Source organism: Crocodylus siamensis, chromosome 2 (genome assembly GCF_052110815.1).
Source record: "Crocodylus siamensis isolate JL-2025a chromosome 2, ASM5211081v1, whole genome shotgun sequence".
In the NCBI taxonomy this organism is placed as follows: Eukaryota; Metazoa; Chordata; order Crocodylia; family Crocodylidae; genus Crocodylus; species Crocodylus siamensis.
The window spans coordinates 217229362-217254573 of NC_143396.1; the positions used below are offsets into that span (position 1 = coordinate 217229362).

General features: G+C 53.5%; 1 protein-coding gene across 6 annotated transcripts in view; it reads right to left on the minus strand.

The window, feature by feature from the left end:
- ALX4 (ALX homeobox 4) overlaps positions 1-25212 on the minus strand; it is a 97457-nt gene that overhangs the window by 59798 nt on the left and 12447 nt on the right. The window contains exons 1-2 of one of the 6 annotated variants that reach the window (XM_090032976.1): positions 20924-24238; positions 17908-18315 (exon numbers count right to left, since the gene is read on the minus strand). In XM_090032976.1, the coding sequence (XP_089889102.1) occupies positions 17908-18313 (406 nt within the window). In that variant the 5' untranslated portion in view covers positions 18314-18315; positions 20924-24238. Of the gene's footprint in view, positions 1-10443; positions 10567-17907; positions 18316-18405; positions 18512-19652; positions 20251-20923; positions 24239-25212 lie in introns of those variants that run through there. The other 5 variants (XM_090032974.1, XM_090032975.1, XM_090032978.1 and 2 more) reach the window with 5 other exon arrangements.

Genomic DNA, 25212 nt, shown 5'->3' on the forward strand with positions numbered 1-25212 from the left:
ACTAGCCAAGTCTCCCCCTTGCCTATTTCCTCTTCCCCAGCTCCTCAGTGATAGGACTATCTGCAGGGGTCTGGAAAGAACAAAATTGAGGAAGAAGAACAGATAAACAATTCAGGTTCCAGTGTCTGAAGAGTCCTGGAATTCACCACAGGAAATACAAGGAAGGCGGTGGAAATTTTTGCTCAGCATTGGCCAAAACTCTGATTCCCGAACTGTGCCCAGACTTCAGATCAGTGGAATGTCTGCAAGGGAAGGGGGTTTTGTTTGTTTCTTTCTTCTTTTAAACTAGGATTCCTCCACCCCTGTCTTCCCAGGTTTTTCGCTCACTTGCTATTTGAATCATAAAAGAGGATTCACAAAAAGAGCAAGAGAAAGAGAGAGATAGAGAGGACAGTTCTTCATGGAGGTTTTTTGACGCAGTTCCTTTTTTTCATGTCATAGGATTCTCAGGAGATGATACTTGGCCCAGAATGAAAATGGTTTTCCTGATGGCAGGATTCTTTTAGTGGAAACAGACCATCTCCACTTGCATCTATTTATTTCAGAAAGCTGGGAACCACGCTTCGGCACTTGAGGATACAAGGGAGGCTGCTCCACACTGCATATAGCAATTAAAGCCAGAATGCAAGAGTTCTGCCTCCTTGGTCTTGTCTACACAGGGACATTTGTGCAGATTAAGGTCTGCTGTGAACAGGGAGAGGAATTTCCAATTTACTTCCTGTGGAGGTGCTCCAGTTCTGCTCTAAGGCTACCCTGCACTGAATTATCTTATTTCAGTGCCACTGATGCCCCTAGGAGATACTGATGCCTAGGTACTCTCCCTGCCTTGGCAGGAGGGAGGAGGGTCTTCTTTGCAACATAAGCATCACATTTTTGCACTGTTTTTCTACACCCTGCTTGCAGTTGACCTAACAAAAGAAAAATCTCTCTTAACATGGCTAGGATGTTTGCAACCCCCAACTATCCAGCAATTTTAAAATCACAACATGACCTCAGCACATCCTTTTTCACGGTATCTGGTATAACCAGCTGATATCTGCATTCATGAAACCCAGTTGTTCCCTCATCTCCTGCACAACACTTCATGTTTAAATTTCAAGCTTTTCCTCTCCGACCAGACCAGTTTTGGTGTGGTGTGCTGAAGTGACAGGGCATTCCACAGGGGAGACATTTAATAAATGATTTTCAAATCACATAGTGTTCTGATATCAGGATTCCCTTTTTTTCGGAAACATTTAACTTTCCTAATCTCCAGGCCTGCAACCTCACGTTCACAGCTCCAGGCCATGAACCAGGAACATTTTCCTTTCTGCAAACTGAGGGATGAGAGGAAGTGGTTTTGCTGCTCATTGATTCCCTAACAGCAAGAAATTTCTCCTCTCCTGCTGAGGGCAGTGTTTGCTCCCAAAATGCTGTCTCAATGAGGCATTGAGTTTACCATATTAGTGCCCAATCTTGTGTGTAACTAAAACCCTAGCTTTACAGATTTTCAAATCATGCCACACACTGACTTCCAGGATTCCTGAATCTAAAAAGCTATTGCAGGGATAGAAACTTTATCCTGGCTACAAACTATCCCCTGTGCAAATAATGGTGAAGACTATAGGTTTAACTCTGGCCAGCAGTCTCATTTGTGTAGCACACTGATTTCTCTCTGCATGCCTTGTTCTTTAATAAGCCCCAAACCTGTCAAGTCCTTTGTAATCTTCTGTCAACAGTGCCTGTACTCCACAAGTAGCAGCATCTGTGTTCAATAGTTTTTGAAACATAGATAGCTCTCATAAGAGCCTTTTCTGACTCTGAACATGCTAAATCAAATGCTGGCAATCACTGAAAATGGTTTCCCACTCTCAACTGACAGTGGTTTCGCAATACTGGCAAACCCACAAGTAAACCTTTTGTCATAGAAGCAGAGTCCCACATAACTCAGTACATTTGTGAGTGTTTGGGGAGCTGCCTGTTCTATACAGCTTCAGTTTTCTTTTGTCAGTGAAAATCCCCACCACCATCACCCTTATGATTTGCCTGCCCAAGGTAAATTACTTCTTTCTGAAATAACTCACTTTTCTTTGGATTTTTAGAATGGCAGTCTGCAGCTTATCATGAGTCATCTGTGAACAGGTTTTAGTAAGCACCCAGCTATCAACTAGGTATAATGAAGAGGTTGTACTATCCTCTCTAGGTGGTCCTCAAGTTTGTCCACCTTATCCAGGCCAAAAGCTACCACCTCAAATAGCCACAGGTGTCATCCTGTGGTCAAAGCAGTCTTTTCCCTTGTCGGGACCTATATTCTAAAACAGAATCTGATGCTGTCATCTTTGGGTTTTTTAAACAAGGCCACCTGTAAGGCCCAAGATTTGTTAAAGCCTCAGTGATACCTTCCAGATACATTTCCCCAGTGTGTTGTCCCGGGAAACAGTACAACTTTTTCACTACAAATCAACTGACTAAAAATCACCTTTTTCTACCTGAGCTACAGCTTTAAAAGAATATCTGCAGGCCTGAATGTTCCTGAATGTATCTGTTGCTGGCATTTATTAGGCAGCTCTTGGCTGCTATGAAACCTAAACTTATTATTAGCTCATCCACTCTCCCAGCTATCCATACATCCTGCTGGAATTCCAGAGGTTTGGTTCACAAACCCAATTTTCACCATTACTAGACAGGTACATGTTTCTGAGTCACTGTCTCCTTTGAAATCAATTAAGTGGTTTGGCTTTAAATTGCCTTCTCCTTAGATTTTTTAGCCTTCCTGATCTAATAACTTCTATTTACACAAGTAGCTGTTATTCCTGCACATTTCACAGATCTTGTTACTCATTCATCATCCAAACCCCTATTGGTGCTGTTTGACTTCCTAGATCAGGATGAACACTATGGACGCATCCAGACGAGCATGCACGTGCACTTTGCAGCACCTGAAAAGCTTCTGAGGTGCCACAAAACACACACGGAGCATATCAAAAGATTCTCTGCACTGCATATTTACAGCATAAAGCCAAAATTAGATATCAGGACATCTTGGTAGCTAAAAAACCAAAAATGCTTAAAAAAAAAAAAAAAGCATGATGGTGCACATGGCTGCAGCATGTGCCGCCCAAAACAGGAGTCAGGCTCTGGCTGCCAGCTCCAGGAGGCCCCCCAGACCCCAGGTAGGGCTGCTGGGGCCAGTCCAAGTACTTGCTTCAGACCCTCCTGCTTCATCCAGAACAATTTGCTGCACACTAGAGTGCATGGGCAGGGACATTCCCCAAGGAGGAGTATCAGCAGCACAACTATGTGCTGCTGCTATTTGTCCTTGGAGAATCACACTTGCGCACTCATCTGGACACAACCTATGTCTCTAAACTTTGTCCCTTTAGCTTCATGTCCCTGCTTCCTGATTTGAGTGGGGACTTTTCACTAGGTTTTTCCACTGTTTTGTCCAGTTCAGCCTTACATTTATCACAATCCTTCTCTTTGTGGCCAATTTTTTTTCCACATACAACTAGAATGTGAATGTAATGTGTGTAACAGCAGGTGGAACCAGGGGGCAGCCTGCAGAGCTGTGTTGTCTGTTAATTTGGACTGCAACTCCCAGAAACTCCCGGGGCTGTGGGACAAGGGAAAAAAGAGGAAGCTTAAGGCTGGAGTAAGGGGAAGAGAGAGCAGTGGGCACATGGAAGCTGGTCAGTCCTACACAGAGGAGCGCACACTGGAGCTGGAGATCTCACTGGCTTGGTCAGCCAGGACCGTGAACTGAAGGATCTGGACTCAGACTTGGGGGCAGTTGCAGGCTGCTGTTTGAGTGCTCTAGGGACTAAGGGCTTGTTTGGGGACACCTCCAGAGATGTGGGGGGAAATTAAGGTACCGAGTATATGTAACCATGGTGTTGATATTTCTTTACATTTTATCTGTTCCTTCCCTTTGGCTTGTGACCCTAACCCCAGTGATTTTCTATTAAAAGTGGGAACTCTGCCTTGCTTCTTGTGCCAGTTTTTGGGGCTGTAGGGTTGGCACAGACACTTAACTGAACCACTTGCCTTGATGTTTTCATGATTGTCAGTCTTCCATACTGAAGTGAGTACCTCTCCTAATTGTTCAGCCTCTGCCAGATCAGAATCCTCTTTTCAATCCTACCTAATGAGCTTACAGAGCTCCTGGTGATCAGCTTCCTTCTTAGCAGCCTTTTCTCTCTGGTGAATGGTTGAAAGGAAGGACTCAACTGAGTGGCAAATTCTGCAACTTGCTTGTCTTTGGGTATCCTTTACTGATTTCAGGGTGCACATTCAAATCTAAAAGGAGTATCTATCAGTTGGTCACATCCAATTTATCCTGGAATTCCTCAGTAGTATCTGGATATTCAGGGAACATAAGTGTCTTCCAATCCTCTGCCAATTTAAATGAGGTCTCTTTTTTCTTTCTATATCTAGCTCTTAGCTAAACCCTTGGAAGCTCCAAATGACTGGCACAAAACTTCATATCCTGAGTTTATACCAGTTCTGGATAATCTAGTGGCTCTTATGGGAATAAGTTCTATAGCACCCTCAGAGCTGAGCCAATTGAGTTCACTCTTAGAAACCTTCCTTTCTGTTCATTGTCTTAGCCATTCATTTTGAACATAACCAAACAGCTTCTCAGAGAGGTGTTTCCCTCCCCCCTATCAGAGACCCACCTCTGCTTTTTACCAATGACATGTTAAAGGGTGTTCTTGCTGTTTGGGTACTGTGCCTTGTGCTAGTGAATGAGAATCTACCATGGTGAAATGGGGGATTCCTTGAATTAACAGTTACTTGTGAATGCAGGGGACTGGACCTGATTGCCAAGTGGGCCTCTTCCAGTCTTATGGTTCTATGCTCATATAGTGGGGTGTTGAGCTGGGAAAATCATACCTCTTCTTTCTGGGTCTGACCGCACAGTTGCTACTGCTCAGTCATTTAGTACTTGCATGCCAAGTACTAAATGACTGTGCAGTAACAGGCATTACTGCACACTAGTGTCCCTGCACGGCTTCCTGGCGATGCTGATTGGGTAGTAGCTCATTACTACTGCATAGTATCTCGTTACTACTGCACAGTAGCATCGCATCACGGTTTGTGCCCCGCAATGCTACCGCACGGTATTAACATGCTACTGTGCAGTAAGCGTCTCATATAGATGTGCCCTGTGTTACAAACAAGGTAAAAGCCCAACTTTATCCAAATTCCCTGGCTGAACCAATTCCACATCCAAATGACTGACTTACACTTTGCCCTGTGACCCTTTGATTTCCTTCTCAAGGTGATTTTTCATCTTTTTAAAGTCTTTGCTGAAGCTCATCTTACTGAGTTACAAACAGAACAAAGCTTTCCTGCCCTCCTGTGCTTTGTGGATAACCTTCTAGTATATGACATCTAGGTTGCTGGTCACCTCATCTATCTGTTTTGTCTTTCCAGATGGGGAGTGTCCTCTCAGTCAGTATTGGAACTTTGTAGCTGCTTCCCCAACAAAGATTTGTTCTTAGCCTGAAGCCCCGCTCAGACCTTCCCAAGGCAGCTCCTTAATTCTTTTTGGGAAACTTATAGCTCTTTATTTAGACCTTATTTTAATTCCCACTGGTCCTGTTCTCATTTTTGTACACTAAGTTTGACTTTGGTGAGCACCTCTATGGTTTGCTCCATCAAAGTTTAAACGAATGCTAGCTAATATACTCTCTTTGGAAACTGAATCCCATTTCTCACACCAGTGTTAACCCTTTGGATCAGATCCATCAGCCAATACTCAGGGCCAGATGGGTTGTTTCCTGTAAGAGGAGAAACTGGTGACAGAATGAGCTATTTCTATGATCAGATCCTGTGCATCTTTAATTCATGGAGAAAATGTATTTTCCTGAACACAGTAGAAATCAAACAGAAGGAAACAGTTTCTTTTCTCACTATTCTAGGCCTCTTTTTTCCAGCCAGTAATCTGCTCAAAAATCTGCTTTAGCATTCCCATACATCCCTTCAGAGTCACATTTCTAGCCGTCCTTGGTTTTTTGCGGCATTCTCAGTCCGCTTTGGGGTGTTTCTGGCTCTCTCTGCTCAGACAGACACTGAAAACAAGCAAACGGATCATTTGTATTCAGCTGCCAATTAACCCCCCATGCCCACATAGTTCAGCTGTTGATTTGACTTGTATATGGCCTGTGTTTTGGGACAGTGGCTTCTATTGTTTCAAATGCCTTACTTCCAAAGCAGGTTAAGTGCTTCTTACATTTATCCTAAATGAAAGGAAGCTGCTCCACCAGTTTGAATGAAGTTTCACCCAAGTCCCAGCATAATGCTGATCTCATGAAGGAACACCTTGAGATGCTGGATAACTTCAAGTCAGCCGGCCCTGACAATCTACACCCCAGGGTACTCAAGGAGCTGGCGAGCGTCATAGCCCAGCCCCTGGCACAGATCTTTGACAACTCCTGGTGCTCTGGTGTAGTGCCCGAAGACTGGAAGAAGGCCAGTGTGGTACCTATCTTCAAGAAAAGGAGGAGAGTGGATCCAGCTAACTATAGGCCCATCAGCCTGACCTCTATCCCTGGGAAGATCTTAGAAAAGTTTATTAAAGAGGCCATCCTTAATGGACTGGCCAACGCCAACATCCTAAGGAATACCCAGCACGGGTTTGTTGCGGGTAGGTCTTGCTTGACCAATCTCATTTCCTTCTACGACCAGGTGACCTATCACCTGGACAAGGGAGAGGATATTGATGTCATATACCTTGACTTCAAAAAAGCCTTTGATCTGGTATCCCATGATCACCTCTTGGTGAAACTGGCCAGTTGTGGCCTTGGGTCCACCACGATCCACTGGCTGGGAAATTGGCTCTGTGGTCAGACCCAGAGGGTAGTAACTGATGGAAGTCAATCATCGTGGTGCCCTGTGACCAGTGGGATCCCCCAAGGCTCTGTCCTTGGACCCATATTGTTCAACATCTTCATTAATGATGTGGACATTGGAGTCAGAAGTGGACTGGTCAAGTTCGCTGATGACACCAAACTTTGGGGCAAAGCATCCACACCAGAAGACAGGCGGGCAATCAAGGCTGACCTGGACAGGCTCAGCAAATGGGCAGATGAGAACCTGATGGTGTTTAACACTGAAAAATGCAAGGTTCCCCACCTTGGGAGGAAAAACCTGCAGCAACATTATAGGCTCAGTAGTGCTACACTGGTTAGCACCACAGATGAAAGGGACTTAGGGGTCATGGTTGACCACAAGATGAACATGAGCCCTCAGTGTGATGTTGTGTGATGCAAAACACTGGCTTGCGTCCATAGATTCTTCTCAAGCAAATCCCAGGATGTCATTCTCCCCTTGTACTCGGCCTTGGTGAGGCCGCAGCTGGAGTACTGTGTCCAGTTTTGGGCTCCACAATTCAAAAAGGATGTGGAGAAGCTTGAGAGAGTCCAGAGAAGAGCCATGTGTCAGGAAAACAGACCTTACGATGACAGGCTGAGAGCAATGGGCCTCTTTAGCCTGGAAAAGCGCAGGCTCAGGGGTGATCTGATGGCCACCTACAAGTTTATCGGGGTGACCACCAGTATCTGGGGGAATGTGTGTTCACCAGAGTGCCCCAAGGGGTGACGAGGTTGAACAGTCATAAACTACTTTGAGACCGTTTCAGGCTGGACATAAGGAAGAATTTCTTTACTGTCCGAGCCCCCAAGGTCTGGAACAGCCTGCCATCGGAGGTGGTTCAAGCACCTACACTGAACACCTTCACAAGCAAATTGGATGCTCATCTTGCTGGGATCCTATGACCCAAGCCGACTTTCTGCCGTTTGGGTGGGGGGCTGGACTCGATGACCTTCTGAGGTCCCTTCCAGCCCTAAAGTCTATGAAATCTATAATATGACATACGATACCTATAAAAACCACAGTCCATAAGACTGAAGTAACTCGCCTTGCACCATTCAATACCTACTAAAAATTGATTCGTATCCTAGGTAATGAACACAATTCTTGTAGTTAAGGATCTGTGCTTGGGAACAGCCCTGATATAACAGTTGGCCAGCAACCAGTTACTTAGCACAGGGCTAACTCCTAGGACCTCATCTTCCCTAGGAAGTCAATTATACCTAAGGAGAAGCAAAACAATTGAGGTGTGACACAGCACTAACAGGTCAGGGTGAGCAAGGCAATTCTGCATAGCCAGCATGTCAGCTGGTCATGGGACCAGGCAAAATTACCTGACATGATGTCAAGCATAACAGTCTTTAAGCTGATTGTCAGCTATTATTCAATTGGTTTATCCCTGATTGAAAGTAACCAGTGCAAACTTCTTTGTCCATACTTAGGGATCAATACAAGAAAGAGCAGCTTCACTGATTGCTGGCTGAAAACTGCTGAATCAGGGCTATTCTGCTGAAGGAAAAGACTAAGAGCATCTAAAGCTGGTGATTATATATCAGTGTTCTTTACAAAATCCACTGCATGCCAGCTTTTAAAGAAAGTTCTTCTTTTGACCTTCTCACCACTGTTCCCAGCTTTCTCCCTCTCTCTTTTCTGATTTCTTCCTTTTTACCTCTCTCTCCTTTCCCCTTCCCACACTTATATCCTCCTTTGCTCTTGACTGACAAGTTCTTTAAGCAGATACTCCCAGAAAGGTCTTAGCCATGACACTGCATCTTTCCTTATTTAACAATTAAAATGTGCATTGCCATCCGCTAGAGTGAACGCAGAAATTGTTCATTGTGATAGCCAGCCAGTTTCAAGAAAATATAATGTTCACGTTGTTACAGAGAGCAGTAGAATGAAGTCAATTTTTAAATATATCTAGCTAACCTCCATCAATGCAGGCGCTGCCATTTAAAAATCAGAGGCACTTGAGAAGCAGGCGATTGGTATACATTACCATAACACTTTCTTCACTTTAGGAAATATTTCTATTAATCTTTATACAAATGTTCTCAACTCACAAAGGCCCTAGGTTTTCTGAGTAAGCCCTAGTCTTAGTTCAGAAATATCTTTCTTTTCTTTCTGAGAAATACTTCTGTGCAAAGTTATGGGGCCTACATGTTCCAAAAGGAGTTATGATTTGGGGTGCATTCAATTTGTGGATGCCCACTGTGGGACATCTTGAAAGGCATGGTTTTTGAAAGGTGGAAGCTCAATCTTTTCTGAAAATCAGGCCCCTTTAAGGCATCTCATCTCAGTCATCCAAAAACTGAACCACACAAAATTACAACTCCCTCTTCAAAACATAACTCATTAAAGTTGACTCATTAAAGTAATTTGCTAGGTAAACATATGATAGCTGTAGAGAGTTTGCAGCACCTGAAAACACATGGTCATCTCCAGCTCTAATATTTCAGGTAAAGTCTGACAGGCAAGAAACAGGTTTTATCCCTGCTTCTGCCATGGGTGATGTAAGTGACCTACAGGAGATCACGCCATTATCTGTGCCTAACTTTCTCCAACTGTAAAAGGGAGAGAATAATACTTTCCCACTTGTGCAGACTGCTTTAAGCTCTGCTGATGAAAGCCACTACAGAAGTACCAAGTTATTAATGAGCTAATAAAAAGGCTTTAAAGACTTCATTACATAATTGACAACAGAGCCAGAAACTTGGACAACTCAGTGGACAGAGATGTGGCTAGAGATGCCCTTTAGCAGTAGATGTTGGAGGAGAGCCACCACAGCACCTCCTCCCTCTTACAAGGGAAACTCATTAGGGCTTTGGAAAGGGAATAAATCTGGCTCTGAGAGACTGAAGTCTGCACATTAACTCCCCTTAAACTCTGAGTGCATTAACTTGGGAGGTTAGAAACCAAAGCCAAAAAAATCTCTTTTTGATTCACAACTTGTTTAGAGCAGTCACCCATAAAGCAGCCAGTGAATCACTCCAGCCAGTTAGTCATACAACCACAGTGAAGGTACACTGGAAAGGGAGCACCAAGCAAACAGCAACATACAGAGACACACAGCTCATTGTGCTATCTGGCTTCAACATATATTGTTAATAGGGCTCCTCGATCAAGCCATAGGGACCAGGCACATTGATGAAGGATCTCCAAAGCTCCCTCCCCATCAGTTTCTTCCTCTGGTTTTGCAGCCTGGGGCTTTCAAAACAATTCAGACTAATATAAGTTTAACCGCCCCCCCCCCCTCCTTTTGGTCCTGGTAAAACCTCCACGAGGGCTAAAAGCAGAGCTGCAGGGAGCTATGGAGAAAAGGGAATCCATTCCGGTCGGTGCAAAGCAGCTTGGAAAGAAACAACCCTGATGGAGAAGGGAAGTCTTCCCTGCCTAGAAGCTAAAGGTGGGAATAAGGGGAAAGTCTCAGTCCTGTGGACACAGGAGTGTTACGAACAGCTCAGCTCAGGCATCCTATAAATCTCTGCAGCCCGATCTCCCGGCCAAGTCGAAGGAAGCAGAACAGTGTGAAAGGGACACAGCGAAATCTTGCAGCGAAGGACCCGGTCCCGCGCCTGAGCCTAAAATTACCTCCGGCTCTGCTGTGCCAGCGGCTCCCCGAGGAGTCTCCTCCCGGGCCGTGCGGGCGGAGGGAGGCGATCCCGATCCCGATCCCGCTCCCGCTCCCGCCCTGCCCTGCCGGGTCCAGCACAAGTGGCGGCAGCCCTGCTGGAGGGAAGCGCCCTCCCCCCTCCCGGGGAGGGTGCAGCCGCCTTTGAATGGCAGATCTGGTGGCCCTATTGTGGCAAGGGGAAGGCAATCACCAAAGCAGCGTCAGCAGGACCCGCGGGGAGCCCGGACCTGGCCCGGGAAGGCAGCCCCGAGCCTCGCCCCATCCCTCTGCTCCCCCAGCACTGGGCCCTGGGGGCTGGCGGCTGCCTCTCTCCCCCGTCCTCATCTCCTCGACCCCGTTCCTCCTTTCTTCTCTGTCTTTCTTGTTCTCTTTCCTTTTCTCTCTTTCTTCATCGATGCACAGAAGGGACCTTACAGAAGGGATCATCGGGTCCACCCCGCCTGCCCTCGGGCGGGAAAGACTTTCTTCTTCTCTTTCTGTTCCTTTCCTCTCTCATCCCTTGGAGCCTCAGACCAGCAGAGACTCCCGATGCCTGACGGAGGGTGATTGCAGGCGAAAGCTTGCTAAGAACTTGCCCCCTCCCCAACTACTCGGTTGGTCTAATAAAAGACATCACATCTACCCTTGCCTCTCTTCCTTAGGCACTGCTGCTCCATGTGGGTCTCTCCCACCCACTCTCCTCCCCTCCATGCGTCGGGGTGGGGGAGGCAGGGGGAGTCTAGTGGTATTTCAGCCCCCTTACCCACCCTGCAAGACTCCCTGCCAGCAGCAGGGCCCGAGTCCAAGCCGCCAGGGTTCAGGACCTGTGAAAGCCCCGGTGGAGGGAAAGCCAGGCTCTCTCCCTGGCCTCCGATCCCCGCCCCCTCAGTCACATCTGGAACCTGGGCTGGCCGCTGCCTGAGCCCGTCGGCCACATCTGCACAGCTGGCCCGCGGGATGGAGTGGGTCTGATAAGACAAGCCCCCTTTCTGCACCGCGGGGCTGCAGCTGGCAGGGGCCCTCCGTCCACCAAAGCACCCATGGGGGGGAAAGGGACGAATCAGACTTACAGAGAGACACCGCCCTGCGGGAGGGCAGCCCAGATCATCATCAGCCTTATAAGGGGCTTGGATCAGCAGCCTCATACAGGGCGTCACACTGGTACCCCCCCATCTCTGCCCCCTCCACCTGTTACTAGCAGGCGCCGGGCTATTCCCTGGTACCCGGGACGCCGCCGGGGCGTGGGTCTCCCGGCCTCGGGCCCCGCTGCCGCCGGGTCGCGGTGGGAGAGTGGCAAGAGACGGGGGGGTAAGAGCATCCCCTGCCCCCTCCTCCCGGGCCAGTCAGTGTCCGACCCCTCCAAGGTGGGGAAGCCCAGGGGGAGGAGTGGGGTAGCCGCTAGCTAGCTAGCTAGCTCTTAGGTAGGTAGATGAGACAGACTGCTGGCAGCGGCTAGCTAGAGGGCCCCTAGGGATAGAGAAGGGCAGACAAACAGCTGGAGAGGCAGATTTCCTCCAGCTAGACAAAAGGGTACCCTGGATCCATAGCTAGGGGTGACCGGTATCCATTAGCATCAGGTGAAGCCACCTGTTGCTTACGAAAGCCCATGTCTCTCCAGCTTCCTTAGTCTCTAGGTCCCACTCTTGCTCTGCCTTCCGCCTGATCTCAGACTGGCAGGATGATCCCGTTTCTCAGTATTCAATAGCGGGAGGGAGCCAGCCAGATGGATGGATATCCTCTAGCCACACTCACTGTGCAGGACACTCCACGGCTCTGCTCTTTACAGGGGCCTCGATGGTTTCCTGCCTACACTAAAATATCCTCACAGACACTGCGGTGACCTTTTCCCCTTACACAGAACCCCCTTCAACTGCGATCCGCACCCCCCCCCATATTGACACAGCCAGATGTGGGAGAAATGAGCCTTCCCTCTATAAACCTCCTTCACACGTGGAGAGCAAATGGCGGGGGGCGCCCCACTACCGCATCTCCCCCCGCTCCCGGATCCGGGCTGCAGCCAGGACCTGCAGGAAGAGGAGAGGTTTGCTGCACACATTACAGCCTGCCGGACGCTTCCCCGACGGGCACTCGCTGGACACGGAGTCAGACCTAAGCCCGATCCAAAGCCTGTGTTCAAATTAGGGGCGGCTCATGCGCCCTTCCCTTATCTCTGCATTTGGAAGTGCTGTTAGGCTGAATACCGGGGTTGGTTGGTTGGTTGGTTGGAGGGGGGGGACGACACATCAGAAATGTCAATTTGAAAAAAAAGGACGCAGCGATTCTTTCACCGCGACGGGGTGGCGCTTATTAATAAAGCCTCATACGCTGAGCGTCTGTTTGCTCGCGAATAAAATCGATCAGGACTGGCCCTGAAGGATGTTTCCTTTCCCGGGAAAAGCAGTTTTCCCCCGGAGCAAGGATCCCGGCGGGCTTTCTCTGTCATCTCTCCCGAGACTTCCCCCCGGGCCCTAGTCTTTTTAGTTTTTTCAGTGTCGTTTTTCAAGCAATGTAATTGCTCTGAACTCCTCGCCGAAGAAATAGCGACTCACATCCCTCTAAGGCATAAATCCATGGATCCTGGCCCGCCCAACCAGGATCCGAAGGGGTTTTTTCATATTTTAATTGCGGGTTCCAGTTTGGGAGATAACCCGGTACTGCTAGGGCGGGGAAGCGGTGGCACTGAGAGGGGACTGGGGGAATTAGACACGCAAGTTTGATCCGTAGCATAGGGGGATCCTGGGCCGCCTGCACTGTCGGCTCCGGGATCGGGCTCCTCGGAGCTACCCTGCACCACCCCTTCGGGCAAGCCAGAAGGAAAGGGGAAATGAAACGTCGCGGCCCATCTCTCCCATGTCCCACCAGGCGCGGCAGCGGGGATCTCCAGCATCGGGATCTCTGATCGGCAGGTTCAAAACGAAGACAGCCCCCCCCACAAACCTTCCGTTGGCCGCCCGGGAAAAAAATAGAGCTGGGATCACTCCCTAGCGCTTTCTTACTCCAGGACCCGCTCCCCCGGCCCGCCCTGTCCTGTGCAGCTACCTGCAATCCGCCAGCAGGAGGTGGGAGCTCTGCCCACGGTCGTGCACCCGCCTCCCCCTTGACCTGGGAGCCTGGCACAGAGACCCCCGATCTCCTCCGGATCGGGTCTTCAGGCGCTGCTGACGGGCTCTGGGCACACAGGAGGGCGGCCCGTGGCGCTGGGGGCCGAGTTAAGGCGATGGCGGGGGGGGGGCGTGTTTTCAGCGCAGCGACACCGCTGCAGCCCCCTGCCTTGTCCGATGGAGCCAGCCGGCCGTGCAGAGGCAGGGGCCCGTCCCGGGTTCATGTCCGAGTGGAGACACGGGACATGGCTGGGGACCATCGCCAGCTCCCCTCGGCCTCAGCGCGGGGACGATGCGCCCGGGCGGAAGGGGGCGGCAAGGGGGTGGGATGAGATCGGAGCACGGGCACGGGCAGACGGGGAGCGCGGGAAAGGCTCCGGCTAGGTGGTTTTCGTTGTCGTTGTATTTAAAGCTGCCCCCGGGAAAGCTGGCGGGGCGGGGAATCGCGGCACGGGGCAGGGCTGCGGGGGACAGCGCCGGGCACCCGTGGAGCGAGCAGAGCCCCCGCCATCGCTGCCCCTGCGCCGGGGGCTGAAGCAGCACGGGGGCGGCGGATGTAATGGCACCGAGGGTGCCCCTGCACCCCTGGGCCCTGCCCCCGGGAAAGCTCGGAGCCCCTCGCCTTAACGCGGATTAACGGCGCTGCCCCCAAAGGGAGGGGGAACCGGCATAAAGCCTGACCCGCTTGGGCGGGGGGGGGGGAGAATGAGGCCGAGGTTTAGGGCTAGGGCCCCGTCCCGCCCCTGCCCCTGCCAGCGCAGCGCTAGGGGCACTGCCCGGCCTGGCCGCCGCTCAGCGCGCCCGGGCAGTGCCTGCTGGCGACGAGCTCTGCTAGGGCCACCGGCCTCAGCCTGGCACGGGAGCGGGTCTGGCAAACCTGCGGGCCCTGGTTAACTGCGGGCCCTTACGCACGATTGCAGTTATGCTCTTTCCATTTCGGATACGCTTTGCAGGCAGGCGGTGGGGCGCTTATTAGCAGCAATACGGCTCCTCCGGGCCAGGGGCTGGAGTTGGGGTCCCAGCTGACTCCCCCTTCTCCCCACCGCTGCTGCTCGGCCGTGATCGCCTGGCAGTGGTGCGGGGGTGCTCCAGTGGCAGACGCCAAGTCCCACGGGTCGGGACTGCTGCTATTAACACCGCTATTAATATTAGTCATTACAACTACACCTTTAATTTTTAGAGTAAGGGGAACCCCATTTGCCTAGCAGGTCCTTCTACTCGTCCCCGCCTGGATCTGGCTGTTATTAGCCGGGGGCTACCCTGTATCGCGAACCACGCGGGTGACTATTAATTATGTCCCCGTCTGTTCCAGCCACTTCACACGGGGGGGTGGGGACGGGACTCCGTCGTGCCCTGCGTCTCCGAGGCACCGATCCCAGCAGCGGGGGCAGCGCTGCTTTCGGGTCAACCCCTAGGATGCTGGCGGGGCTAACGCGGGGCACAGATCGGCCCGGGTCTCTGTGGCCTTGCCTCGCAGCTAGGAGGGGTCGTGCCTGGGTCTTTCAACCTAAAATAAAGCGATCGGGTTAGCCTGGAGCAATCTGCCTCCGATGCCCGGGGCTGATCAGGAACCACTGCAGCAGAAAGCACCGGGTCACTGCTAGCGGATGAGCTCCCGGAGCTGCACACAGCCGGGCGGAGCGCTTCTAGGCGAGCCCAGGGTAAGGCAATCCATGAGCTCCACTAGATCGACGGTGTGCGGGTGAGAGGCGTGTTACAGAGCGGCGCTTCCCCACACACACACACACACACACACTCCCTTGGGTTTATCAGCTGGAAACGGGCAGGGAAGCTGGAAACTGAGCAGCCCCAGGCCGGCTCCTGAGCGCGCCGCTGGGCTTAAATCGCGTCCAGCTGGGAAGCCGACGCCCGGCTGGACTCGTGCAAAGCCTTGTCCCGCTCCAAACCGTGCTGTCTGCCCGGGGCCAGATCCTGCCCTAGGTTAGGCCGCTGCAAATCGGGAAGGACCCGATCCACCCGCAGGGAGTTTTCATCCAGCGTGTGAAAAGGATCGGGGCCCGGAGCCGTGCACAGGATGATTCCCGCTGAGTTGCCCGAGCTGAGCTTTGTGTTACGAGCTAAGGGACGCGAAGGAGGGGAAGGAAGCGGCGAGACCCGCTCCGAGCAGGGGCACACAGGACCCGAGCATCTCCCAGAGCCCCCCCCCTTCTTGGGGTGGGGAGGGGAGTGTAATTCTCCCTTGTCGATGCTTTAAAATGGACATGTTTCCTCTGCGCCCAGAGAGCTGGGCGCGGGGCTCCGGGACTCTTTGGGAGCGGACCCAGATCGCTCCGGGTTGCTGCTTTCCCCGCTGGGGAGGGCCGGGGGGACAGGGCCTAATTCTGAGCTCTTGTCTGCCTGCGAGGCGATGATCTGGGCCTCTCGCCCTGCCCGGGGGTGATCGCTGCCCTCCCAGCGGCTGCGGGGGCACAGCGCGCAGGGCTTTGCCTTCTCTCAGGGGCGACTCCGCTCCCAAACCCGGCCCTTAGCTCGGGAGCTGCCTGGGCCCCTGCAGTCACCTGCCAGGCCGGAAATCACAGGGCTGGAAGGGACCTGGAGAAATCATCCCTCTCTGCTCCGGGCAGGAGCGACCCAGTCTGCACCATCCCTGGGCGTCCCCAGGCACGGAGCTCGCGGGGCCTGGGCTCGGACGGGCAAAGCTGAGGCTGCACCCGATTGCTGGACCTCTCCCCCCAGCCCGTGTCTTGGGAAGCGGCTGCCCAAGCGGGCCTTGCACGGCCCAGCCCTGCGCTGCCAGCTCTCCCCACGGCCCGCAAACACCGCCAGACCGCCCCTGCGGAAGGTGCCTTGGACTGCCTTGGAGTTTAGGGAGGGGAAGACAGAGGCGCGGAGAAAGCAGAGGCGATCGAGCAGGGGCCGGGACCTGACCCTGGTGAGACCTGCCCGCACCCAGCCTTGCCTTCCTTGCGAAATCTTTTCCCGATGCCCTCCCTGATGGGCACCACCGGCCTCTCTGCAGTTTCCCAGGCTTGGCGACTTTCTACCGCCGCTTTGGGTGACCCTTTGATAGCTTTAAGAGCGGAAAGTAATTGCTCCCACTGCTCCTTGGCTCTCTGTGAAGGATCAGGACGGAGGCGCAGCCAGCTCAGGCTGGGGTGGAGAGTCACTGTGATTCCCAGAGAAGCAGGGCAGCTGGATGGGCTGGGCGGACGGACAGGGACATTATATACTTTCGTCCCTAGCTATGGAATAAACGTTTTTTTTTTCTTTCCATCTTAAAGTGACAGCGAGAGAGAGCAGCCCTGCCAGTATCTGTAAGCGCAGCTTCAGATCCGCAGCGAGAATAAACCCGGGTGTATTTTGGTGCGGCAAAGTGCCCATGCCAGGCTGAGCGGCGGCGACGATGAGGACGCGGGTTATCTCGGGTGGCTCAACAACCTCCGGGCCCAGATGGAGATTGGGGCAGTTTTGCATTATCCTCCCAGGTCAGTGCCCTCGGCACTGATCCCCGAAGCGGGGAGCTCGCTGGGCTCAGGGACTGGGTGCCACCGATGTGGGCTTCTTCCTTGCTGCCTCTCTTCTTTTCCTGCTCTCACTCCCCCCCTTGCTTGCTTTGCCTCTTTCTCTCTCCTGATTTGCCTCTTTCAAACCCAGCTACAGACGTTAATGGCATCCTACTCAATGAGGATCCCCGGAAGTCATCTAGGGTGCAGACAGAAGTGACAATTTTCGCCCGACCTGGCCACACAAAGGCAGGACCATCCCCAGCTAGATCATCCCAGCTCAGGCTTTGTCTAGCCGGGTCTTGAAAACCTCCAAGGATGGAGCGTCCTATAGCATTTTATGTTTAAATGGTCTCTTCTTTAATGCTGTCGGCGCTCTCCCCCCCAGCCCGCACGCTCTGGAGCCCGGGACCTCGGCGGGACCAAGGGCACGTCTGCGCTGGGGCAGAGGAAGCTGCTGGCATGGACAATGCCCGGGCTGGGACCTCTGCTCCGGCCAGGCGAGGGCAGAGGGGGCGAGAAGGCGCAGGCCAGGAGCTCTGCCCGCAGCACCGCGCGTTTGCCCCACCGCCAGGATTTGCTTTGTTCCCAAGCGGGGCCCCTCACCCGCCAGCACCCCTGGGGCACAGGACGGGGCATCGGGGCACAGGGGGCGCGCATCCCCTTCCCTCTCCTCACCGGGACCCAGGACCCGAAGCCGGATCAAGCTTGTTCACACGGGATCGGCTCTTGGCCAGTCAAGAACCGATCGGCACCCCCGGATCCTCGTTCCCTCTGCTGGAGGAGGGGGCCAGGCCGTGTCCCACGTACCCCAAAGCGTGCTAGTTCCCCTGCTCCCCCCCCAGCCCCACTCCCAGCCTCAGCCAATGCAACTCACCGTAGCAGGGCACTGGCAGGGCTCCGTTGTGGCCGCTGGTCTCCTGCAGTTTGAGGTTGCTCTCCGGGGGCGTTTTGCAGGGACCTCGCTGCATGTAGAGATGCTGCTGCTGCTGCTGCTGCTGCTGAGCTGGGTATTTGTTAAAGGAGCCTTGAGCCCCGGCCGAGCTCGGAGCCTGCCCACTGCCATCCAGGGACTGACATTCCTGCTGGCTATAGCGGCTCCGGCACTTGCTGCTGCTGTCACCAAAGCCTTGTCCTTTGCTGGCCAGGAAAGCGGGGCTGAACTTGTCACTCGCTTGAAATGCCCTAAAAGGCGAGGAGCCCTCTGTGCTCTGGGAGGCTGCGTTGTAGTAGGACTCCATGGCAGCCGGATCACAATAAGAAACACAAGTATCAGCATTCATTCCTAAAATTAAAAGGCCCGAGTGTCCTTAATGCGCTTGGAGGAGCACCAGCCGCCCCGCTCCCCTCTCCCGGCTCGCTCGCACACACTCACAGCTGGGCCGCGGAGCTCTAAGAGGATTCAGATGTTCCTGAAAGCTGACCAGATCTCCAAAGCCCCCTTCAGATCTTGCAGAGCAAAAGGGGTCCTTCCCCCCCACTCCCTCCCTCTCTCACACACTCACTCACTCACTCGCTCGCTCGCTGTCTCTCCCTCCAAACTATCTACACTCCAAGGAGACTCCTCTCAGCAGTCCCCCCCACCCCAGCTTCCCCCACACACATACAAAAAAAAAAAGAGACCTCTCCCCCAATTAATATGTAGATGATGACAGTGGAAGGGGAAAGGGGGGCCAGGAAGGGGGAGAGCCAGTAGGAGGTTGGGGAGGGGGGTTGGGTGGGAGGAGGTCAGATATTTTGCATTTTAGAAAAAAAGATTTTTTATGATTAAAAAATAGAAAATCAAACACATGACATGAATACAATTAGGGGATGAATCTGGGGATCTGTGCCCGGCGGAAGAGCAGGGAAGGATGTAGTGGCTATGACACACTCCATTATTTCTGCCCCTCTCCCCTATCTGCCTTTGCCACGCAGCTGCAGGGACATCCTCGACTAGGTCCTTTGCTAGCAGCAATATAGACCCCCCCCCCACTCCTATCCGAGGCGCTCGAGCCTTTGGAGCCCCCATTAACCCTTTTGCAGCTGGACTCTGTGAGAGCCTAGCAGGTTGGATGCGTGGTGTTTTTCACTCAGTATCAGGAGCTGAAGATACCTAACCCAGGGCAAGTGCTCACTGGCTCTTCGACGTGCCCTGTCACCGCTATTGTTGCTTTTATGGCTATTATCATCATCATCGTCATCATCCAGCCCTCTGACACACACTGCTGGTGACTCCTGAGTGGGGTCCCTTGGCAGCCTGGGCTCTGCCAGGCGCCTGCCACCTCCGAGGAGGTAGCCTTCCCTGGTTTGAAGGGTCAGCTGCAACCCAGAAAGGGCTTAGGGATGGCTCCCCCACAGCTGAACCTGACTCTCCTCCTCCTCCGCTGTTTAACTCCTGCTGCCCCTTAGGCTTATTCTTTACCCGGCCTTTCTTGCAGTCCCACATCTGGTTTCCATTGCTCTCTTACCTTGAAGTTTTCAGTAATAAAGATATTACGCAAACTACAGCCACAGCTCTTCAGTCAAAAAAAAAGAAAAGGAGAGGCCCTTAACCCTTTCCTGGCCTCCTGAGACTGGACAATCAGGGCAACCCACCACCCCTCCTCCCCAACCCAGGCTAGAGAGGAGCCCAAATCTCACCCCAGACACCAGGCCTTTCTCCAGCCCCAGCGAAGCCAATGGGCTCGAGGTCCATGCTAGGGCTTGGTAAGGTGGTGTATGTGTGTGTGTGTGTGTGTAAGGTGGTGCTTGTGTGTGCATGTGTGTAGGGGGAGGAGGTGTATCCAGAGATACGCACTGGGCCTTTGCAGCCAGGTCCTCCCTCCCACCGTCCGCACTGAGCAGGGAGAGGCGGGAATACCCTCCTGTTTTTACATGCAATATTTTTGGGTTGGGGGGTGGGGTAGATCTGGGCTGCGAGGGGAGCAGAGCCAGGCTGGGGGGAGAGCGGCCAGGTGCAGAGCCAGCGGCTGCAAGGGAGAGGATGAACTTGAGAGTGAGAGCCGGGGTGTGAGGAAGCAGGGCTCTTGCAGCGAGAGGGGCTGCAGTCCTCCCTAGGAGCATTGCTGCTCGGGTCCTCTTGGCAGCAGCCAAAGATGGATCCATTTACTAGATTTCCAAACACTGCCGAGTCCCCCCCTTGGAGCAGGGCTGCAGCGCGGGGCGCACTCGGGTCTCTGGTCCAAGAAAGCTTTCAGCGGATTTGCCTGCCTTCTTCTCTTTATTACCTGCTTAATTCTTTCCTTATTATTTTTTTTTTGTTTCTCTCCTACTCTCTCCACCCGCCAGCCCCCCCCCCTCTTATGACTTAATAAAAACCAAATCAACTCCATGCATTCGAGTCTTTCTTTAAAACCTCTTCTGGACGGCCAGTGGGAACTCCTCAGAGAGCACTCAGCCAGACGGACCTGCCTTCTCCTTCGGGTCCCTGTCCGGAGTGAGTATCCTGCTTAACTGAGAGCCCCAGCTCCGTCGGGCTACCTTTGCCTGCCTAGCAGGGGCTTGATTTCTCCGGCCATTTAGATGCCTGAGTGAAGGGAGCTGTGTCAACACGCACCCCGTCATTCGTGCACCCGAATGTGTCGTCTAAATCCTGTCTGGTCTGAAGCCAGGTGCTTTGATTCCCACATCTCAGTGCAATAGGCGGCTCTGGATTTCATGCGTCTTAATCAAGGGTTTCTAGGCAGTGGTTTGGAGAGAGGCAAGGAGTCCCACACCAGCCTCAGCCCAGGCGCCTGGGTTGCTTTTCCCTAAAACAAACGGGATCGCAAGCTCCGCAGCTCTCTTCTGGCTGCGGGTGGCGGGGAGAGCGGGGGCCGACGTGCCTCCCTCGCTGGGGGAAGCCGGAGGGGCGATGCGGGGCCCCGGCGCCGCCTGCCCCTGCCCCTGCCCCTGCCCCTGCCCGCACGCACCTGGGAAGGAGAGGTGCCCGCGGCCCAGGCGCGGCTGCTGGCGACCCCGCAGGACGGGCCCCTGCCCGCCCCCCGGCCGCTGGCCCCGCCGCGTCCCGGGGAGGTGGCCGCGGGAGCGGCAATCGTTGCCGACCCGCCGCCCCTTGGCTTCTGCTTGAAGCCCCTTCCTAACCCTCAGCCGCGCTTTTCTTTTGGATCGCAAACAAACCGGTGTGGACAGACATTCAGACGAGAGTGCGCGATTGCCTCTGTTTCCCGTTCAGATCCGCCACCGGTTTATTTCCCCATCCGATCAGCTCTCTTCAGTGGACCAGGGTTTGGGGCTTTCTTTCTTCTTCTTCTTCTTTTTTTTTTTTTTTTTTGAGGCAGAAAAGAAGGAGGGGAAGGGGGGAGCCGATTGGATTTCCCCAGCGGGCCCGGGGAGTTGTCAGATGAAGTTAAGACCCGCAGGAAAAAATGCTGAGCAGATCTTTCTGCGAAGGGAGCGATCCAGTGGTTGCTGATCGAACAGGAATGAGCTGAAACTAAAGCTGATTTCTCCCTACCCCCTCCCCCGGTCTCGAGACTGCTTTTATATCATACAATAGAGAGAGAAAGGCAGCAGGAGGAGCGCGGCCATGACATCCACACCCGGACTGGTGCGCTCACTCCAATGGGTTTCTTTCTGTAGCAGAGTTGGGAGAGAAACGCCGTCGGAATCAGGGGCAGAGATCTCCCACAGAGGTGGGCAGTGGGGATGAAGGCGATTGATCCTCTTTGTGAAATAGATTTCCCCCCTCCCACCAGAATCTGGGCTCCTTTGGGCGGCCAGAAATGTGCCAATGACCCTGATCAAATGCCTTAGCCCGCTGCTGTCCCGGGCTGCGCCGGCCACGGCTTGGCTTTCCAGCAGAGGCAAAGCAGCGCTCGTGTACGCTGTGCTCTTGACTGAGGAGAGGGGGGTTTTCACCCGGTCCAGCCTCCAAAATAAGCGGCTCTTTTTATGTCAACGAGCCTGTGACAGGCAGTGGGGAAAAAATGCCTAGATCAGCCCCTGTGCGTGTGAATCTCCCTGTTAGATCGATTTCGATTTGATCAGGTGATCTCGAGGGAGGGGGCTGTCTAGCATTCATTGCATCGACCCCCTAATTCACGATATCCTCTGCCTGGGTAGGAATCTAATTACCCCGCTAATGACCGAAGACCCGAAGAAGCCTGTCCATGCCAGCTGTGCAGTTGGTCCCACCCAAAATCACCCATGTGCAGTTGGTCCCACACAAAGTATCGCCCAAAAGAAGTCCTTGACTCTCCCAGTAGTCACGCTGTTGTGGAGGGAACAGGCTACAGTGGACACATTACGTGGACAGCCACGACCATGCGGGTTCAATGTATATTAAAACCAAACAAACGCAGGCCCCTAGAGGAGGGTAGCCGACGGGGGCTGGCGGGAATGGGACCCCTCCCTGGGAGGGACACTAGGAGGAGGCAGCTCGTTTGAAGCCGTCGCTTGGGCTCGCAGCTGGGATGCTTTTCCCTGGGGCTGGGGGTCTCCTGTGCCACGGGCTCGGGTGCCGGGTGTTGGATCATTTTTCACCCCTCCCCCTCAGCCTGCTGGTCAGAGATCCACTCTTGCAAACCATCTCCACTTTGTTTTCTTGCAGGGCCTTGCGCCGAGCTCCTTTTCTACCTGAGCTGAGATCTGACGGGATTTATTGATAGCCTTCGGGGTGGTGGTGGGGGGAATATGTGTGCTCATCTCCAGCCTCCCCCGTCTCCAACCCTCGCCCCCCACCCGGGAATTCAGATCGCATCTGTATTTCTTGCAACTTAGTCTTAACAGCCTGAGCCATCGTGCCCCCCCCAGGTCTTTTCCTCTGCCTCATTTCACCAGCGGGGCCCAGGGCTGCGGGCTGGGGGACAGGAGGATCCCACTTCCCTCCTTAACAATACCTGCCCCTCCAGGTTCTCTTTTTAAAGCCCATTTCTGGCCCCGGAGGAGCCCTTATGGGCAAGGGAGGGCCTGACCCCACTCCAGGGCACGGCTTAGTGGGTTCGGATCAGGCCCCGAGGTCACTCCTGGCCACAGACCATGCTGGTATTGCTCCCATCCGAGCTGGCGCCAAGGATGTTCCTGGCCCATCTTGTCCTTGCATCGAGTCGCCTACGAGGATCCAAAGTCCCAGGCAGCCCGGCAGCCCGGGGCCCTGGCAGATCCAGGTAGACCTGGGTCCCTTGCTACTCTGATCTAACTAACTGCCCCTCCTAGATCACTGACGGGCAGAGATCGCTATTCCTACAGGGATGCCTAGTCAGGTCCACCGAGGCACACAGGGCTATTCGCTTGTCCCCGTCAGTCCCGGGCTCAGAGCAGAGCAGAGCAGGATACCCAGAGGAGCCCCCTCCTGTGCCCCCAGCCCGGATCCAGCCCTACTGCGTGTTTCCAAGTCGCCTCCGCCCCTCCAAGTCACCGGGGGCTGCTCCTGCCGTCCCCTCCGCTGGGAAAGTTGCCCCTCGTTGAAATGCAACTCTGATAATCACTCCCATTCTTTGGCCCCGTACAAACGAGTTAAAAGTCGGTAGCTGTTGTACCAGCATCTGGGCCATACGTTTCTGCTATTCTGAGGCTTCCTTTTAACGCCACTTCAATCAGACGAAGTCGGCTGAGCGGCCCGTGTGGCTCAGATGCTGGCGCGGAGGTCTTCCCCTCCCTTCTGCCTCCTTGCTCTTTCTACTCTTTGACTGATCAAAGCTCAGCTGCCATCGATAGCTTCCTCCCCAGAGCAGGGTCTCTGCCCCTCTCTCGTCTCCCGTGCTCCGCACCGGGGCGCGGGGCATGTCGCTCCAGTCCCCGGCCGGCTGGGGCAGGGCGCCCCGGTGATGAGCGGGAGGGGACGGGCCAGGGATTTCTGCAAAGGCAGCGTGTGGCAAAAGTATCCCACCACGGGACGTTGTGGCCAGACCTTTCTGCAGCGCTCTCAGGATGCTACGGGAAGAAAGGCTCTCCCACTTGTGTCCTCTACGTTTTCCTCGGGAGATTTCACGGGGGCTGTATTGTTCCCCTCAAATTATACTTGGCCCTTCACAAGCCGAGCCTTGTCCCCACGCCCTTCCCATCTCGGTGTGTCCCTCCTAGTGCCCCCCCACTGTCCCTTACCTAACTCCTGACTCAACAGCATCGATTTGGGGAGGGCTGATGGGCCTCGTTATTTGAATCGTTGGCTTGTTGCAGGCATCAAACCCAGCTGCAAACTGGCCAGGGTCTTGTCAGGCACGTGTTCCGAAACTTGGGGGTGTTCAGTTCATCCCCTTGAGTTTCTCCCTCGTTTAGATGCAGGTCAAGCATACCGATCCAGCGAAACACGCGCCAGAAGGTCGGTCCTAGAAACCCCCCTGCCCCCGGTCTTAACTCGGGAATCAATCCGGAGACCGATTCAAACGTTAACAAGGAAACATTGATTATGCTTCGCCCCTTTCTTTTCCTGCAAACCTGGCGCCCAAGGTATCAAGAGACAGAGACCGAACGACCCCCCCTTGTTCTAGCTAAGTGCCACATCCAGAGAGAGAAAGCCGGAGCCCCGATTCCCTCTTCAGCCCGCCGCCTGCACGCGCGGTAGCTCAGCCTCGCTCAGCACTTCCTTCCCTCCAAATCGCTAGTTTTGGAATGTGACCTGAGAATCAACCGCCTCAGTTTAAGACACAGTAACAACCTGATGTTGACTTTCTAAAGCTTCCAGGGCTTTGCCGTGTCAGGAGAATACGGAGTTAGACTTCATCCCTCCGGTTCTGGGCAAGAGACAAACCCGCGGAGAGTTTGCTCTGCGCTTGTGATTGCCTGTACAGCTGGAAGCTGGAAGAGCAACGCGCCCACAACCCGCCCCGAGGAGCCTTTCCCTTACCCCAAGTCAAGAAAAATATGGACCTGGAAATTGCTCCGTGTTGCACAACACTGTCCAGCGGCAGAGAAACACGAGGCAAAAGGTTGAGTAGGTGAGAATGAATCTATCTATCTATCTATCGCTAATTGCAAAAACACACCTACAAATATGTGCCGCATAGACTATGTACACCCATGTGTATAAACCCCTTTTCCCAGTTCAGGTTCGTGCCAGTTTGCAATGCACAGGCTCTCGGATTTCACAGCTCGAGGCAGCTGGTTGCTTGCAACAGCAAAACAAAACACGAACAAGTCCAATACAGAGAGAGGGCCCTGGGGGACCCGCAGGTTGGGAGCATGTTGCTCCACCAGCAGGGTGCGATGGGAGCAGAGGCCCCGCCCAGGCAGGGGAGCACCGAGCCGCGCTGGGGATGCG